This window comes from Festucalex cinctus, chromosome 10 (genome assembly GCF_051991245.1).
Source record: "Festucalex cinctus isolate MCC-2025b chromosome 10, RoL_Fcin_1.0, whole genome shotgun sequence".
In the NCBI taxonomy this organism is placed as follows: Eukaryota; Metazoa; Chordata; class Actinopteri; order Syngnathiformes; family Syngnathidae; genus Festucalex; species Festucalex cinctus.
Genome location: NC_135420.1, coordinates 21,159,792 through 21,179,902, shown reverse-complemented (window position 1 = coordinate 21,179,902; position 20,111 = coordinate 21,159,792). Strand labels below are relative to the sequence as shown.

General features: G+C 37.8%; 1 protein-coding gene across 2 annotated transcripts; it reads left to right on the top strand.

Moving 5' to 3' along the window:
* Positions 1-204: 204 nt before the first annotated feature.
* shc2 (SHC (Src homology 2 domain containing) transforming protein 2) lies at positions 205-19,846 on the top strand. 2 transcript variants are annotated; one of them, XM_077533854.1, is made up of 13 exons: positions 205-2,486; positions 8,372-8,442; positions 11,746-11,806; positions 11,943-12,062; positions 12,210-12,263; positions 12,336-12,387; positions 12,488-12,614; positions 14,336-14,516; positions 16,133-16,226; positions 16,721-16,888; positions 17,084-17,391; positions 17,498-17,638; positions 18,289-19,846. In XM_077533854.1, the coding sequence occupies exons 1-12, from the start codon at positions 1,752-1,754 to the stop codon at positions 17,624-17,626; spliced, it is 2,100 nt and encodes a 699-aa protein (XP_077389980.1). In that variant the 5' UTR covers positions 205-1,751; the 3' UTR covers positions 17,627-17,638; positions 18,289-19,846. The 2 variants fall into 2 exon arrangements, with proteins under 2 accessions (XP_077389980.1, XP_077389981.1); XM_077533855.1 differs by lacking the exons at positions 17,498-17,638; positions 18,289-19,846 and having other exon boundaries at positions 17,043-17,252.
* Positions 19,847-20,111: the final 265 nt, after the last annotated feature.

Sequence of the window (20,111 nt, the reverse complement as noted above, 5' to 3'; positions counted from 1 at the left end):
CATTGTGATATAAGTAAACATGAAGAAACTGTTTGTGCGACGTGCAATGCAAGTGAGTGACATTTGTTTAGTGTTATTGTACAAGAGGATCTTGCTTTATTTTGCATGCTTGTATCATTCAAATTCATATTTCATCTGATTTTCATTTGTACTTAACATGCTTCTTGCGAGCTACAAGTTTAACTGTGTGTTTCCTGAGCACAAAAATCCAAATCTAGTCAAGACTTGCAGCTCTGGGATCCACTGAAACGCTTAATAATATAAATTTAAGTTGCGTTACATTTCCCTGCATTCTGTACACCTGCACGTTCTATTAATATTTCAGCTACATGAATGCACTCCCAACCATTTTCAAAGAAGCAATCCCCTTCACTCCTGGCTGTTTTACTGGATTTTGACCGATATTGCAAGACCCACAGAATATTGTGTTCTATTGCTATAAAAAAAACTGGGAGCCTACCAAAAGAAAGATTAATGTCTCTTCTTTCAGGAAAAAAGTATAATTCTGTTTCTGTTTTGCAGCAATTAGCATTAGAATATAGCTAAGTCTCATTATTATTTACAAATCTATTTAGAATTGTGAGTAATTGAGCTTTTTTTCAACATGGTCCTGGTTGAGCTCTTATACTCTGTTGCCACCTGCTGGCCGTTTGTGTAATAACTACAATTTCTTCAACCGTTATTTGTAGTTGAGAGGCTGCATCAAAGCCTTCTGTATGCTCTAGCATTAAAAAAAAAAACATTAAAAAAAACGTATAATACATCTTTGGGACACTACACTTAAAACATTAAAAATATAACGTATTTATACGTTTTTGGGAGCAAATGAGAAAAGCATAACAATAAGGGTGTGGATCCATTAAAACAACTGACATTATGAGATGCTTTGTAACTAAACTTGGTCTAATAGAAAATGTAAATATTTGATACAATAATACACATAGCTCATGACATCACATAGCTTAAGACCAGTTGAAACTAGATGCCGGTTACATAAGTTCAAAACAGACACTTGACCTCACGGCTATGACCCAAACATAACCCTTGCATGACCCAAACTTAACCCCGTCATGACCCAGTCATGACAGTGAGTGAGTGAGTGAGTGAGTGAGTGTTTGTTTTTTGTTTTGCTACATTATGGAGTCCATAATTCCTGGTTTAAGTACCATTATGGGGACCATATTGGTGGACCCCACAAGTTCAGACCTCTTTTTGAGGGTCAAGGGTTGGTTTTAGAGTTTAGGTTTGAATTGGATTTTGGTTGGGGTTAGGGTTAGGCAATCAGTTGTGATGGTTAAGGTTCGGGTAAGGGGCTAGGAAATGCATTATGTCAATGAGATATCCCCACTATGATAAAAAGCCAAACGTGCGTGTGTGCGTGCATGTGGCAAAAGGACAGATGTGATTAGCTAATGCTGTCAAAGAGCATGGGCAGGGCAGGGTGAAAAGAGCCAATGACATCATCCGCAGTAGGAGAGGGAGAGAGGGGGGTGGCGAGCGCCCGATGCAATTCAAGCGAGCCGGCCCAAGGCAGTGTGTGAGTTAGGAGCACTGCTGCTCACACAGGAGGTGCAAGGAGCGGCATGACAACAGCGCAGCGTGTGCGCGGAACGGGATCACTCCCACCGACTTGGATATAAGAAGCCTCCGCCTGGAAGATTGTCCTGTATCACCCCGTCCCCTCCCTCCCCTATCCCCCCCTCTCCCTCCCCATCCCCAACACCGAGCTTCTTCAGGTGGATCCTCCGGGCATGCTCCTGAAGCCAAAGTATGACCGCTTTCGCAACGAGTCTGTGACGTCCTCCTCCGATGACCTGATGCAGAGCTTAGCCATGAGCGGCAAAGTCGTGGCCACCCCGGTGGTCCCGCCCTCGGCCCCCGGCCTCCCCCTGCCCCCCCTGGACTCCGCCGCCAGGTCCTCCGGGGCCGCGGCTCTGGCCGACTCGCCCTGCCTGGACGGGGAGCAGGACGGCGCCACCACCTTCTGCATGCTCATCCCCAAGATGCCGCAGTGGAAGTTCTCCAACTCCTTGCTCAGCCGAAGCCCGTCCAACTCCAGCTCCAGTTCCAGCTCCAGCAAGGACTCGAGCAAAGCCGCCCACCAGGGCTCCCCTTCCTCCTCCTCCTCGTCGTCTTCGCACAGGCACAGCGGGGCGTCCTTAATGGCCAGCGGCCCCGTGGCCAGTTTGGCCGCCGTGCTCAACTCCTGTGACCCGGTGTGTGTCACCCCGTGCTCTCTGCAGGCCATTCGCGGGCAGAGAGTGGCGGCGCAGTCTGGACACGGGTTCGGGGAGGTGACGGCGAGCCCCGGGGGGTCTGGCGGCGGAGGATCCAGATCGGGAATGAGTCGCAGGACGAGGGTGGAGGGCGTGTGGCCCGGCGGGGACGATTTCAGCCAGAAGGGCAGCTTCATCCACAAGCCTTCTCAAGGATGGTTGCACCCGGACAAGAAGATCGCAGGACCGGGAGCCTCTTACATCGTCAGGGTGAGTCCAGAGTCACTTTGAATTCGCTTCTGTTTGAAAATTCATCCTTCCATCTATTTTCTATAGCTCTTGTCGAGAGGATAGCAGGTGGGTCAGAGCCTATCCCAGTCATCATGTCATCATGGGACTATACTCTCTAAAAACATTTGGGTTATAATCCAACAAGGATAAATAAATAAATAAATAAATAAATAAATAATAGGACTGAGACAACTTTTTGGATTACTTAATATCATATAATATCATTTAGCCCCCAAAATTCAACCTTCAACCCAAAGAAATCATGTTTTCTAGTTTATTAATGTGACCGAATTTTTGGGGTTAAATAAAGAAACCAAAAAGATTAGAGTGTACTCTTTAAAAAAAACAAAAACAAAAAAAAAAAACAGTATGGGTCAAAAAGAGGCTGACCCTTTTTTTTTTTTCAAAGCCCAAAAAGTTGGGTAAAAAACAGTCTAATTCTAACCCACAAAAATCACGTTTTGGAGATTATTCATTTGACCCAAAATGTTGGGTTAAATAAATAACCCAACGAGTGCACTCTTAAAAACATCCATCCATCCATCCATTTTGCGAACATCTTATCCTCAGTTGGGTCAAAAATAACCCAACATGGAGGCCAACCCAACTTCATTTAGTGCAAAAAATTGGGTAAGAAAAAATAAAATAAAATAAAATAAAATAAAAAAAATAATAAAAAAAAGCCTAACCCATAATCCAAAAAAATCCTGTGGTTTTGTGGGTTATTTATTTGACCCAGTTTTTTGGGGTGGTCAAATAATTAAAAAAAAAAAAAATTATAGTGCACTCTTAAAAAAAAGGGGGGGATAAAAACAAAAAAAACAAAAAACAATTTTTGGGGGGGTCAAATAAATAATCCAAAACGTTTAAAGTGCACAAAAAAAAAACAAAAAAAAAAAGGATAAAAAACAAAACAATTTGGATCAAAAAACAGTCCAACCCTATCTTACCTAACCTTTTAGATTATTCATTTAGGCCAAGAAAATTGGGTCAAAATTAATAGTCTTACCCACAACCCAAAAAATCCTGTTTTGTGGGTTATTTATTTGACGCAAATCACTCGCAATCACACCTGTGGGCAATTTTGAGTTGGGACGTCCAAACTTTTTCTACTAGAAAAATGGAAGAGGGGGTCACTATGCTTTAAAACAATTTTTGAGAAAAAAAAAGGCTGCAAGTCAACAGATGCTAAGCAGTTAAAAATCTAAGATTATCAATATCTGTGTCAAAACAAACAAAAATATATTAGTATTATTAGTGTGTAATCGTCCGTCAGACTCCCTGAACAAACAAAATGAGATGTCATAGCTGTCCATCAACACCAAAATAAAACAAGTGTTTCATAGTTCACATCGTCACGGAAGCACGACTAGAAAACCAGATTATGTCGTAGTTGATCCTCAAGAAATAAGAATGACAGAAAAACCAGAGTGTGTCTGACAACTTATTATGCAGAGCATGTGGCTGATCTTGGGAACACATTTTTCATCCAGATTGATGACTCGGCGTCCGAGCGCCTTCCCAGCGTGTGTTTGGCATGGTTGCCATGCATCATACTATCAACAAAATGCTCAACACCCGTTACAAACGTTCACTTTGATCACCTCACTTTGACCTTGTGGGAGCCCTGCTCGGGATTTGTTGACATTCATGTGTGGAAAACGGGGTCTTTAAAAGGGCAACGCAAGCGCGGACGTTTGGATAGAGAAACGTGAACTCCCTTTGATACATTCATTCTTGAGATCTCAAGGAAAATGTGGGCAAATCAAACTGGGGAATTGGGTTGTTTTAGTGAAAATAAATGGAAGAGCATTGCATGTTTCTGACCTCGCTGGCATAGCTAGATGAACAAATTTACAATCTTTTTGGACCAATTAGGGTACTTCTGATGATCTCTCAAAAACAGGAAAATTCAGCTACGGCTACGCTAAGCTGCTAAGCTGCCTGATGTCTCCATTGTCCCAACAACACCCCCCCCCCCCCCCCTCCCCCGACGAGCCCACGAGACCGGGTGGTTGCTCCTGAACAGGCATGCTTCTCTAATGGCATCACCCAGGCACCATTCATTCCTCTATTCAATTACATTTAATCACAGTCACTGGCGTCATATGATGTCCAGGACGGAGGTCGGAACACGAAGGGAGGGGGAGGGAGTAGGGGGGTCGTCCATCTGCGATCAGTACGATGGACACACTTTTAGGTGCAAAGCACATGTAGATCCATGCATTACAGCTACTCTCTGCATATATTAGTGTCAATGGATTTCTGCCGTGCTCGGCCATTTATTAAGAGCGTACGCTCTCGCCCCAAACACAGTCACACCCATACACATTCGTCAACCGGGGAAAGACGCAGGCGTTATTCTAAAGTGATGCCCTCACGTGACTACAACAGTCTTTGCAGTGCACTGCAGCGAGCAAGCTCTCGTTTAGGAAGTAATAATGTCATTGGCAATCGGTGGACATCCTAAACAGTTACACTCACACTCCACCCAATGAAACAATCTATTATGTGTTGGACTCCAATCTTGGAGATGGCCAAGTGAGTTCCAACAGCCTCATTGCTCAATCTGATGCGTTATTTCCTCACCCTGATGTAAGTGGATTGTAGCAAGCAAATTTGGACTAGTGAATTCTATAAATGTTACAATGCAGTATTTGAAAACTAAAGGAGTATTAAAATTCAAACAATGTATATAACATGGGTTATGGTAAGTTTTGTATAAATAACACAGTGGTGTTTTGGGGTGGGGCATTCATAATAGTATAGGTACTTGTAGTCTACAAAAGAGAGATAATGCCAAACAGAAAAAAAATGATCATAAATAAATAAATAAATAAAAGATATTTTTTTTTAATAGAAAAAAAAGCCACCTAAAAATGCAAAAAAAAATAATCATTTTTTTAGAATTTAAAAAGCCTGATGTAACAAAATAATCTTTTTTTCCCCAATATTACTTTAAATCTTATATCAAATGAAATTCACATTTTTAAATGCAAAGAATCTTCAAGAGAAAAATTAGTTAGGGTAAAGTAGCATTTTTCTTAATTAAAAAAATGTAGTTTAGAGTAAAAAACAAAAAACAAAAAAACAAAAAACAAAAAAAACAAAACAAAAAAAACGCATTCTTTGACGTAAATGTCTTCTTTTTTTTCCGAGCTGGGAGTCATATATACATATATATATTTTAAGATTTCTTGTTTCCCAAGAAGAAAAGTCAATATTTATTTTTAAGAGAATAAACTAGCTATTTTTTTTCTGGGATAAAAAGTCCATTTTTTTCTTTTTTTTTTTTTCAAGAATTTTAGATAAAAATTCACCGGTTTAAGAATAAATAAATAAAATAAATAAATAAAAAAGCTAAAATTAAGCTTTTTTTTGTTACAAAGTGTTATGTTTAAAAACATTAAGTTGTAGTTCATCAATATGAAAGATGTATTTTTTCTAAATTAAAAAAAACAGGCATACAACATACTTTCAAGAAAAAAAAAAGTCTTATTTAAATTTAATTTCAGAATTTAAAAAAATATTCATTTTTTTTAGGGTAAAATAAATAAATAAATAAATAAAAATAAGGATAAATTGACATTTCCCCCAAGATACAAATTACTGGAAACACACATTTTGCAAATACATTTCTGTTAGATTGCCACTCTTTTGTTTGACTTTATTCTACATTAAAAAAAAAAAAAGTAAATAAAACATTTTGATTCAAATATTTTTCATGAAATATTTGTCAGCAGCAACGTTGTCATTTTCATAAAGGTCAAATCATTGAGCTGATGCAGCTTTGTGTTTGTGTTGTCCACTATATCGTAACATTATTGCACAGCATTTCCATTTCAAACTCCGAAAGATTCTGATGTGGTGATAAAAGAAACAAGCACACAATAACATTCGTAAGAGATGGCAGGCGTGACGCAAGACGAAATAGGATGACAGCGTTATTGAATTTCCGAGAAATACTTCTTGGAAAGTCACAGTCCCTGCAGTCAAAGAGATAGGGGGGCTGATAGGCCGGCTGGAAGACGGGATGTGTTGTATCAGCAGATGTGTGTGCGTGTAACAACAATGGCGGCATTCAGTGAAGAAATGGGGAGAAAAAAAAAAAAGAAAAAAGAAAAGAGTCAATTTGCCTGATGGAAGACTTCCCCCATCTTCAAATTTCGTTAGGAGGCTCATTAAGCAGTCGGGCTCAAAGGTCTCTCTCGATTTCCCCACTCTTGGATGAATGCAATAATGCATATGGTTAGAACGGCTGCATATATTTTACAGTACAATAGTCCATGTGAGAGCGAAACAATTTGTAAAGTTTGCATTATTTTAGTCAAGCCCTAGTAATAATAGCTGACTCTGGACTACATGTCCTACACTTATTATGGAATTAAATAGGCTTCATTTGTTTAAAAAAAAAACCCAAAAGATTCATTCATCAAAATTCCAACAACAAAATGGACGTCTTACTGTAGAATTGATTTCACTATGCTTTGTTTCCTTCCTCTTTTAATTGTTCGTGACATGCCCAAATCCACCAAATGTATTTTTATTGACTTTCCCCGAAAATGATCACAGCACAATCTTGCTGTTGCTTAAGTTTTACACATGGCGTTAAATTGTAAATGTTATTAGACGATGAAATGATATCAGATTTCTTGGAAAGCCCTGTTAGTAGAGCTTGGCGATATGGCCGAAAATTAAAGTCTCTGATATTTTTTTTCCCCCCCCAACAAACTATTTTAATCATTTTGTCTCTACCCTTTGGTTATGGGAAAACCACATTCTTTTTTTCTTCTTCCACTTTTGGGATTTGATTTCTCTGTAATGATTACACAATTTGAAACTTTTATTTATTTATTTTTTTGCATCTACTGTAGCCTAGATATATTTTTTTTCTTTAAAGATGGGGAGAAAAAAAGAACACCAGATTATTATTATTATTTTTTTTGTATTCATTTGTCAGGATGATTTTTGTTTTAAGAAAAAAAAAAAAAAAAAAAAAAGAACACCGGATTCAAAAAACAAAAACAAGTATTGTCAGGATGATTTTTGTTTTAAGCAAAAAAAAAAAAAAAAACACCAGATTTTTTTTTTTTTTTGTATTCTTTTGTCAGGATGATTTTTGTTTTAAGTAAGAAAAAAAAAAAAAAAAAAAAAAGAACACCGGATTCAAAAAACAAAAACAAGTATTGTCAGGATGATTTTTGTTTTAAGCAAAAAAAAAAAAAAAAAACACCAGATTTTTTTTTTTTTTTTTGTATTCTTTTGTCAGGATGATTTTTGTTTTAAGTAAGTAAGGAAAACAAACAAACAAAAAAACACCAGATTGTTTATTTTTTTACATTTGCCAGGGGTTAGGTTTATTTATTTATTTATTTATTTTTTTTAAACTTAAAACAAAAATATTAGTTACATTAGATACATTATTCGTAGCAAGCTAATAATTTTCGGACCAGTCCAGTGGTTTGGAATCACTGCTTTCTAGCACCTTTAGGCACATGAGTAGGTTAAATGAGGGGCATCCTAACGCACGCTGACACAAATTTACTCCCAGCACAGACGTGAGATTCTCCAGTTTGTCCGTGCCTGGGAGCTTTTAGTGCTTCTAATCCAGTCAAGGTGCCATTAGCACCTCAGCCTGCCGTCCATTAAGATGCTGCTCATCTGGATGAGGCACTATTCGTGGAATTAAAGATCATGCAGGGTTGGAAATAGACACTGAGATGACAGCATTGCATTATGCAATGTTTTCCTTTTGAATCTAGAAGAAACCCCAACCTACCCTTTATTGTGTAACTAACAAGTTTGTGAATGGCCTAATTGTATTCACACATGATGACTTTTTGTTCCTTGGTTTGTGTGTGCAGTACATGGGCTGCATTGAAGTGCTGAAGTCAATGCGCTCCCTGGATTTCAATACACGCACTCAGGTGACGAGGTAAGACCCTCACTAACTCAATCGTTAGATGTCATGACATCACCATTCACCGTGATGTGTCAATTTCAGGTTTTTCTGTCCAGATGTTGGATGATCACTTTTTGGAGCTGTTGTTTTTGGGAATAAACGGAATGTTTCGCATGCAATTTGCTGTCCAAAGTCAGGTCACAGGATGCACAATGGCACAAGAAGCTGTTGTGTTTTTGGGCCCGACACACACACACACACACACGTTGTTATTGTTGTATACAGCTGGCCTCAGTCTCTCAGGAGACGCACTCCCGCCCCCTTTCCAACTCCTTCACTTTCTCCCACCCTCATCTCTCTCTCTCTCTCTCTCTCTCTCTCTCTCTCTCTCTCTCTCTCTCTCAATCGATTGGCAGTAATACGAGCCTGCTAGGCTAAAGTGAAGGGGGTGGTGGTGGTGTGTGTGGGGGGGTGTAGCGGTGATGGAGTGATAGAGGGGGGTTGGGATCTATTATTGATGATGTTCACTAATGACTGTGGAAAGCTGCAGCGGTCCCCCGTTGAACCCGCTGGATAATGTCGGAGGGCGGAGCTTATCCAAGGGAGGTGGAGGGGTGGACCAAACAACAATACATATGTGGACACCTTGACCCGAACAGCTAACCTTAGCATCAGACATAAATTCCAAACCCAACCACTAACCTCAACATGACTACTAATCATTGCGTACCCCCAACCACATATGCAACAATAACCCTAAACAACACCACACTCGTAAAAATGTTCCCATTTCAGCCTACAAGAACACTGATTCAAACTTGAGAATCATCCAATCAATGGAGCTGATTTTGCGCAACGCAAATTGTGACGTCAATCTCAAGAATGTAGTTCATTATCCACGTCGCCATCTGACATTGGCGTCTTTGTCAGTGGTGTTAAACAGCAACACTCAACATCTTATGGGCCTGAGTGCGGACCAAAACAACAACAATGGCTGCCCTCACCAGCGTGAAACATTCAGCGCTGTTGTGTAAGGAGGAGGGGGGGCTGAGACCTTTACTCAAGACAAAAGCCTGGGACTGCTGCTGCTTTTTAAATATTTACGAGCCACTCGATAGGGGCCGGCGGGTTCTTGACTGCCGTCCCTGGCGTCCCATGACAGCGAGGCAATGAGCGTCTGTTTCCCTCCCACCGCCTGACACAGACACAAGCGTCCCATTTGCTCGTCATTCCTAGGAGGCTCTCTGTGACGGTTTTCCTTGTAAATGTGGAAAATGCCACGGCTAAGCAACTCACACTTGGTATTTTCATCATTTGGCTGTTTAACAAGGGCGTAAAAAATTTTTTTTCCGTACGTGATGGAATCAGATCTTTTCATCGTGATATGGGACCTCACTTAATATTGGCTACTTCATTAGGTACACTTGCAAAATCCAACACCATTTTTTTTTTGCCATTTATCCATAATGTATACAAAGTGCTGTACATGAAACAGAAATCGGTCGTGCAATAAAGAATAAGATAAGAAAACAAGAACAAAGCAAACATTTTAAGTGTGTATACAAGTATTTTTTTTTGTATACAAGTAAATAATTTGTACATTAGTAAATTAGTAACAAGAAGTTGGCGAGTGAAAATAAATAAATAAATACATAAATAAATAAATTGAATAACCATCAGATTCATAACACAAAACACAAATAGAACCTCAATATTAAAGATATTCATAAATTGTGCCATTAAAAAAAGAACTTTTAGCTAGTTAAAAGTATATTAGTCCAATCAATTTGTAGAAAAAAAAAAATCTAATTTCTTGTGACATAAGTTATAAATATTGGATTTATATTTTATTGTAAAATATTACAAAAAATAAACCTACTTTATAATAAAATACCAAAACCGTTTTCAAATTGCAAAAGAAAGCTATAAGAATTATTAACCGATCAAAATATACAGAACCAACACATTCACTATTTATTAAATTAAATGCAATGAAATTTTATGACTTGGTGGATTTTAAAATAGCACAAATAATGTATAAAGTTTATAACAATTTACTCTGCCACAGTACTCAGAAGTTATTTGAAATTAGACACAGTCCTTATGATATAAGGGGTACAAGTGTGTACAAAAAACCCAAAACAAGAACAAATATTAAGCAAAGGTGTGTATCTGTAAAAGGTGTTAATTTATGGAATCATTTGGGAATTGAACTGAAAAATTGTGACTCAATGCTGGAGTTTAAAAAAATGTTTAAAAGTAAAGTTAAAAAAAATTACCTATGTCAGACCAGAATATGAAAATTGTACATGTGAGTATGTGTAAATGATTTAGATAGGTATTATGGTATATGTTTAGGAAATTTATGTATATATGTTTTTGGCAAATGGGAATATGTTTAAGTGCACTTGTGTGTATATATATAACTTGGGTTATATATTTCATTTTAATAATAGTAAATTAGAATTGTATTAATAATGAAATAAGTTTAAATATATTTAGTAAAAGGGGTAGGACGAGATAAGTTTCTAACTTCTTCCTACTCCCTTTTGAACATGTAAGTTATGATTGATTGAATGATTATTTTATTGGGATTTTCTTCTCTTTTGATCGTTGTTGTTTTTTTTCCCTTATCTCTGCTGTTCATCTGTTTATATGTTCAATAAATTAAATTAAAATAAATAAATAAGAACAATTCAAAGTTGATTTTAAATATTAAAAATACCGGTATTTTAAAATCTATTATTTGTTATTTTTGATAAACATTTAAAAGTGTGACTTAAATATATTTTAACAAATAAATCTGATATTTTAAACTTGTAATAAAAATATTTTAAGTAGTTTAAAAATGTGTTGCATTTTTAATACAATGACAAAAATAAATCCTTTTTTTCTTTAAAATATTTTTAACAAATGCAATTGCAATATTTTAATAAACCAAATTCAAGTAGATTAAATATTAAAATTATATTAAATGTATATTCTTATTAATTTCATAATATCATTTAAGATTTTTGGGGAAAATGATAAAAAAAACGAGTATTTTTTTGTAAAATATTTTTTACAAATAAATCTAATCTTTGACTTTTTTAAATATAAATATTGACATCGATTTTGTTTCTCCAAAATCTACTTCTGTTTCACACAACACCATCAACACTTTGCTTTACATTTTTAAGAAGGTAAAACATTTTGAGATATCATTTGAATGTGCAAAATTGTACCTAATGAAGTGACCAGTGGGCATCAATCTTCATCACATCTGACAGTGATTGATTGGTGGGCCTCATCAATCGGATAACTTGAACTCTGACCTTTCTTCATTCCACTAATTAGGGAGGCCATCAACAGGCTCTGTGACGCTGTGCCAGGTGGAAAAAGTGCATGGAGAAAAAAGGTCAGTCGTCAATTTATTCTCATCCTCCATTCTAATGATCATATTTTGCATATTGTATGCAAGAGTCACGTTGGTGACACATGACATCTCTTTGCTGTCGTGTTAAGAGTTCATTCAACTCATTGTCATTATGTAGGCTGTGAACAAAGCTCTCCAATCCATCATGGGAAAGAGCAACCTGCGTTTTGCCGGCATGAGCATCGCTGTCAATATTTCCATCGACGGGCTGGGACTGCTTATTCCTACCACGCGACAGGTACATCATGTTGCATCTTTCTTCATCTGTCTATGACAGTGACGTATAGTGACAGAACTCCAAATTTCAAGGCAATAAAAACACCCAGTCTTCAAAATGTAAAAATTAATTTAAAAAAAATCTTTTTTCCCCCCGATTGTCTACCAGATGTTAGCACACCACCCCATGCAGTCCATCTCATTCGCATCTGGTGGAGACACAGTGAGTCAAGTATTTGCTCGCCATTTTGTCTAACCATCTTTCCCTTAAAGCCTTTGTCTATCATTTTTACAGGACACGCCCGACTATGTTGCGTACGTGGCAAAAGACCCAGTGAATCAGAGAGGTAGCGTGTCCGAGCATAAAACCCCACGAGCATCTCAAGTTGATGTCTTTTAATTCAACTCACAGCGGACCGATTGGCTTGTGTCGTCCCTCTCTGCCAGCGTGTCACATTCTGGAGTGCTCGGACGGTTTGGCCCAAAGTGTCATCAGTACCATCGGCCAAGCATTCGAACTGCAGTTCAAACAGTATCTGCACAGTCCGCCCAAGACGCTGACATCTTTGGACAGGTGAGTAGGAGTAACCCCATGTAAAGTTCAGATGTTCGAGTTTTGCTTGCAGTGATAAATTCCTGCAGTTCATTCAGTGTTGCTCATCTGCTTTATGATGATGACTATATTCTCTGTGTTCCATGGTATATTTAATGACTGGCACGTTTGAACATTGAGATTTTTATTTTTATTTTATTTTTTTTACTCTAAGATGGTAGCTGAACTTTATTTTGGGGTTATTTAGAAGCATTCTAAATGGTGCCGGGTGTATGTTGACTACCATTTAACATGAGTTTGAATGAATTCATTCTGAACATAGCCTCTCTAAAACCAAAATGGCAGACTTCCTGTCAAACTGCATTTGACAAAGCAACCTATGAGAAAAACAAAAAACAAAACGGAACAAAAAACTGCTAATGTACGGAAGACTCATTCTCATTGTCACGACTAGGGTCATGCAAGGGTTATGTTTGGGTCATGACCGTGAGGTCGTGTCTGTTTTGAACTGATGTAATCAGCATCTAGTTTCAACTGGTAAGACACTATGTGGTGTCAAGAATCTTGAATCTCTTTATCTAGTCAACAGCCAATCAGATAATTCCATGTCAGTCCTGTTACCCACATGTGGTCTATATAAGCCTGACAGAGAAGTGTGTGTTTTCGTCGGATTTTTCTTCCCGTGCACCTCCACAGCCCAAGTTAGCTTAGCGTCTCGTGATTCTCGATACATTCTTGTGGTTTCTCGTCTAGTCAAGTTTGTTCTACGCCTCTCGATGTTATGCGAATAAAGAGTTAAAATCTTATTTGTGTCTGCGTTTTTGGGATCCAACTCCAGAACATAACACTCATTCCCATTATAACACACACACACCCCCACACACCCCCACACACACTAGTCCTGTCTGCAGTCCTTCCATCCAGCAGCACTTATCAATGTTCGGCAGACCTAAGTAGAATCATATTCGGATGTGGAGATGACGTCTGATTGGTTTAATCCAATTGAACGCCTACATCGTTGTTATTATTGGTACTATTGATACAACCTCATTAAGCAGGAGGATGGACCAACAACTTCCGTGCTCAAGGGCCACATTTGATGTAAAAAAACAACAACAGAGAGGTGGGCCAGATCATTTGTAAGAGAGTTAAAATGTCATGTCTATTTTAATTTAAAAATAAAAATAAAAAATGGTGCACTTAGCTCTGGAGCGATTTATAGCCTGAAAAATACAGTAGTACTTGCTTAGATAAACAATAAAAAAAAATAAAAAAAAGCCAATTATTTAATAAGATAAATAAATGGAAAATATAATAATAATAATAATAATAATAATTTATTGTGTAATGCATTTACTTATAATTAATTAACCAATTATTTAATAATAGTACAAAAATGTTTATTTTACTTTTTATATTAGAATGTGGAATAAAAAATATTTTTAAATCAGATTATAAAAATAACAAAAACAAAGAAATACTGAAACTTTTTGATTAACTAAAAATGTAATTAATGTAACAATGTAAGTGAATTTGTGCGGGCCACATTAAAGACTAGACTTTGCCATCCCCGTTTAAAAAATAAAATAAAATAAAAAAATAAAAAATAAAGAAAAAAAAGCTAAATAATTATTAAATGGAAACTAGACTTCAGGCTAGACCGAGTGATACTAAAATAGAGCGTATCCAATCGGTTGTGTAGTGCGCGTGGCTGTTAATTAATGCGCCGTTTGTTTCCTCAGGTCCACCAGGACACAGGAGCCGGTGTGGGGGGAGGACGACGACTTCTCCGAACACGACTACTACAACAGCATCCCGGGCAAGGAGCCTCCTGTCGGCGGGGTGGTGGACTCCAGATTGCGGCCGAGTAGATCTCAGCTAGCTCACATCCTCACACAGCCACAAAGCAGGGCGGCACAACAGGTGATTGATCGAATGGGGACAGGTGGGATGGAGCTTTGACTCAAAATAGTTGTTCGTGAGTGACAGTAAATTGTTAGGTAACGGGACTAACAGTTTTTCTAAATATGAGCCATTATTTTGGAATGTATTCAGTGACATACAGTACATTTTATGTTTGTTAAAGGTGCATTTTTAGCAGGGGTGTCAGCAGGAATTCAAATAATTAGTTTTTATTGGAATTAATTGCACAACTTCAATAGTTAACGAGCCATTAATCTCAAATTTTATATCTGTTCTAAATGTACAATAAAATATACAATATTTTTTCCTCAGTTTCATACTCTTGTTGCTGTAGTCTTGAAAAAAAATGTTAAATATAAATATGGCTACATGTTTTAGTCATTGATACAGTAATTTCATAATTCATAAAAATGAGTTAAAATTAAAATGATGTACTGGACTGTAAAAAGTGAGTGTGATATCGATTTGTTTTGTCATTTTTTCTGCCACTAGATGGCATAATTGCATTTTTAAGAAGTTGGTGACAGCTCAGTGCATTTTTCTTTTCATTTTAAGAGCTAGCTATTTCTTTAACATGAAGTAACTTGTGAAACTCTGCACACTTTTAAAATTGTAAAACACAACTTGACCCCAGTCTCCACAAATATATGCATTATTATGAAAGCGATATTTGACTCATTGAACAATTTTCAGCACTGACAAGTTCATATTTTGTCCTGAATTAATTTGATAACTTCATTATTTTTCATGCACAATTAATACCTTTAAAAAGTAATTTTCTACTTGCTGTCGACTGATGATGACATCACCCGTGCTGAGGAAGTAGGTAACGGCCAATCATGGCTCACCTGGGTTTGATCAGTAGACTGTGCCATGATTGGCTGTTACCTACTTCCTCAGCACGGGTGATGTCATCATCAGTCGACAGCAAGTAGAAAAATTACTTTTTAAAAGGTATTAATTGTACATGTACAAGTTACCACATTAAATATAGACAAAATAGTAACTTTTTACTGCTGAAAACGTCTCAATGAGTCAAGGATCCCTTCATATTTATTACTGGTAAACTTTGCCGTGGATGCGTCTGCTACATTCCGATTGTAATTCCCCCATTACAGGCTTTCCATGTAAAGGGCGGTCATAATTGCGCATTAAAAAAATTAACGCACTCATTTTGACACCCCAAATTTTTAGCAAGCACAGAAATAATTTCCCACAGCAGAAATGATGATCTTAAACGGCATACTAACGTATCGTGGCGCAGTGGTTGGGATTCACTGAACTAAAGTAACCAAAACAAAAGATAAAAAATAAATACCTCCCAGTGTGATACTATTCAGTTGAAGGCCGCTGAGTTCCAAAAACAAACACACTCCCTTCACTTCACTCACAGCTTGTGATGTTGCCGCACCTTAATTGCCCAAAGACAAATATGACTCACTTGATCCGCTGACCCTGGGCGAGAGGGAAAACATGCTGTGGCTTGGGTTTCAAATAGAGTGCCTCCAAACTACATTATGGCGCGGTGGCGGCGATGAGAGAGATGTTCATGCATTATTAAGGATGGATGGCTCGTTTCTGAAAGTTTGATAGTGAGCGTGTGTTTGTCTGTGTAGATGGGCTCACCAGCAAAAAGGGAGCAAGCTGCTCACCATGCCAGTCAGCTCTGCTATGAACTTCATTGGGAAGCGGATGCAAGCAGTGGCGCAGGTGAGACACTCAGTGGCCAAATGAGGAACATTACGCAATACGGACGCTTGGAAGGACATCCATTGGATTACCTGAAAATACAAAGTTTAATAGTATTAAAAAAAAGAAAAAGAAAAAAAAAAAGTCCATTACAAATGTCATTCTATTTTTTTTAAATATTTTATTTATTTATTTATTTATTTATTTAATTATTTATGGGTTTTTTTGTGTTTTTTTTATTTATTTAACCGGAAATTAAGTGTAGACATCAATGTAGTAAAAGCAGTTCTGTTCTTGACCCCCAAACTTTTGAATGACAATGTTTTTATACTTAACACATACTGCACACATTTGTTTTGGATTTATAGTATATTGTTTTGAAAACTCCTTAGTGTAAATTACATTTTGTGGACATTTTGAATTCCTACACAAATCCTACTTTGACGACCTCTTAACTAGGGAAAGCCATCTACCTAATACTGTATACATATATATATATATATATTTTATGTTAGATGGTTATCTTTGCGCTGATGGCCAACCACCTGGTAATAAAGACTACGAGGAGCATCAGTATGTGAACACGCAGAGTTTGGAAAACTTGGATTCTCTGGCTCAGGGACCCGATGGACAGAGAGGGGCCAGGGGGCCCGACAGTCCCAAGAAGGACCTCTTTGACATGAGTAAGTCCTGACATCTTGATTGAATGACTAATATTTTTGTAGAAGTAGGGAGAGTATTTTATACATTTATTTCCAGACATTTTTAAATATTTTAAATTATATTAACATTTTTTTTAGGATAATTTGCAAATAACTGCTATTTACTCCATTTTAGTGGACACGCCCAAGTTATTTCTCACTCACGGTCCCCTGCAGGGCCTTTCGAGGACGCCCTAAAACTGCACGAGGCCGGCGGCGCAACTGCGGCCGACGGCGTGCAGCTACTGGAGGACCAGTGGCCCAGCCCTCCACGGCGTCGGGCCCCGGTGGCCCCCAATGAGGAGCAGCTTCGGCGGGAGACCTGGTACCACAGCCGCATGAGCCGACGGGATGCCGAGAAGCTGCTGGTCCGAGACGGAGACTTCCTCGTGCGGGAAAGCACCACCAACCAGGGCCAATACGTGCTGACGGGCATGCACTGCGGCCTGCCAAAACATCTGCTACTAGTTGACCCTGAGGGAGTGGTGAGTCAAGTCAATCTAGGGCTCTTAAGTACATTTTTTTTTTGCCTTCTTGTACCCACCTCATGTGACCTGCAAATTTCTTTGTGGCACTTTCCTCACATAAAAGGTCCGGACCAAAGACATGTTATTTGAGAGCATCAGCCACCTTATCGCCTACCATCTGAAGAACGAGCTGCCTATTGTGGCGGCCGAGAGCGAGCTCCACCTCAAGCAGGTGGTCAGGAGGAAACAATGAGCCATCTGGACGGTAAGCATGGAACCAAAAAAAAAAAAAAAAAAAAAAAAAAAAGAGAGATCGGGGTTAGCAAGTGAGATGGTGACTCGCGATTCATCAATTTCGCATCAAATTTGCTGGTTTCATTTATTAATAGTGTCCTCTCATAGGCCACAATATAAGGTGCACATGCATTAACAACCATCAGCATTAACTGAACATTTTTGTGGTTTTCTTACATAAATTCCACATTTTTAACTTAATATTTTTGTATTTAACATTAACCGCATTCAACTATCTACTACTGATTGGTTACCTGAGCCTTTGTCATTTTCAGTTGACAGCAAGTTGCAAAATGTGTTTTTAAAGGTACTAATTGTGCATGAAAAATAATTAAAGTATTAAATTAATTATCTAAAAAAATATTAACTTTTTATTGCTATAATGGGCTAAATAAGTGAAGTATCCCTTGAAAATGTCTTATAGGAAAACATTTTTATACCGTATATTTCACATTAAGGTAATATGTCCCATGAAATTATTTCTACAAACATTTTTTGTGAGATTGGATGTGTTGGTGTACCTTGTGTTGCATCCAGTGAGCAGACTGCAAGAGTGATCACAAAATCTCCAAGACTTAATCAAACTAATCCTATCTTTCTGTTTCTTTTTCTGTTCTGTAGCGTAAACCAAATAGGAGATGGTGGTGTTTATCCCAAGTGGACACTTATGTGACAAATGACAGGAGAGTGAGACGTTGTTGCCTTTTTGGCTATTCATATCATCAAACTGTCCAAAAGTCCCCTCAGCATGCAGCTATTAAGCTAAACAAAAGGACCTCCAGGATTTCCAATGTATGTTGTATAGTCACTGCCCCTGCTCTGCAATGACTTACCTCACCACTGCGCACCAGTTAGTTGCACACGTGGACGCAAACAAGCATCGCGAGATTCTGTCTCGTGACCCTGATGGAGGAACAAAACTCAAAAGACTGCTTACCAAAAGCACCAAACCTGCAACTGATGGACTGTCATGATATACAGTCGAGCTCAATGAGTCGCGCTTTGTGTGTGTTTTGTCACATACACGTATGGCATATACTCACTGACCACTTTATTAGGTATAGTAGTCCAAAAAAAAAAAAACCTTAATAAAAATGCTCAATTTTATATTCAATAATGTGTTTATTATTGTGGTTGCACTGGTGTAGAACTACATTGTTTCTAACATTCATTTTTTTTCAAGTACTTAAAATATTAGTTCATTAGATATCATTATGCAAATATAGCAATCCCAGTGAGGATAACCAAAATAGAAGATTAATATATTAAAATATTAATAAAGAAACTAATAGCGGGGGGTGGGGGTGGGGGTCAATCCCCAATATTGAATAAATGTCTTAATATTTTATTTCTATGTCCTATTTGGACATTTCTTGTTATTCAAGTGAACTTGTCAAAAAAAAAAAAAAAAGTAATTATAAATCTACAAAAGGTATTGTGATTTGAATATAATAATTGTTGTAAATAAGGTAACTAAATTGTCAGTTTTACACCACAATAATAAACATTAAACAAGCATCTGTTGGACTGTGTCACTCAAAACTGAGCTTTATCACGTCTACAGGATCTTCTAAGGTGTACCTAATGAATTGACCAGTGAGCGCCTAAAGAACCCTCGAACCCGCTGCCTCCCCACAGCCTGTCCAATTTCAGTGCCTTAATTCATAACCACGTAAGGACAGGCATTTAGTGTACAGAATGTACGTGGGTGTCCCTGTTGCAAACGGACTGTTTTCTCCCGCAATGCCAATGAATGATTGTACAAACATCACAACGATTCTGCTTGTGTACTTGTAAACAGGAATGTAAGCTGCTCCTTTTAGGGTCAACATATAATATTAATAATAATGATGATAATGAGGTTTTAGTTTTGTTTGTGCCCCCAGATGCTAAATCCCTTTAGGGTCAAGTCATACAAACGTGAAACGTGGATTATAATATGATGACATGTTTTCTTTGCCCCAGGAAAACATATTTGTGTCGTATATCTCTTGAATGGCAGTTTTGTGTTGCCGCGATTGAGGTATTTTAGTCCGACTTTCCGCTGCTCCTGGCTGCTGTTTCAATGAATGCACCACCTTTAACAGCCTTATCAACTTTCATTTTCCTTTCTTTCTCAGGAATTTGTTGTTTATGCTTCATTTACAACATCCTTCACAATAAAAGTCATGGAAAACAAGGGCGCTCGAAATGTGTTTAGCTTTTTTTTTTTTAAATTATTATTATTATTATTATTATTATTTTTGGCAGTGTGGATGCCCTGTGGCACCATACCGCCTCTCACAGGTCAGTCTTGGTACTGCAATGAATATCTGGTTTGGGAAAGTAGCGCACACACACAACACCAATTTCTTCCTCGTCCTGTGGCGGTTCTCACGTTTTTAAAAAATGGTTATGATATCCAAAATATTACAATCTTAGATTGTTGAATGTAAACATTTTCT

Excerpts from the sequence above, each read along its gene's own strand:
- shc2 (XM_077533854.1), top strand. The coding sequence starts at position 1,752 with ATGCTCCTGAAGCCAAAGTATGACCGCTTTCGCAACGAGTCTGTGACG. Across the intron at positions 12,264-12,335 it reads TCGCATCTGGTGGAGACACA|GACACGCCCGACTATGTTGC; the intron begins GTGAGTCAAGTA and ends TCATTTTTACAG. Across the intron at positions 16,889-17,083 it reads GAAGGACCTCTTTGACATGA|GGCCTTTCGAGGACGCCCTA; the intron begins GTAAGTCCTGAC and ends GGTCCCCTGCAG.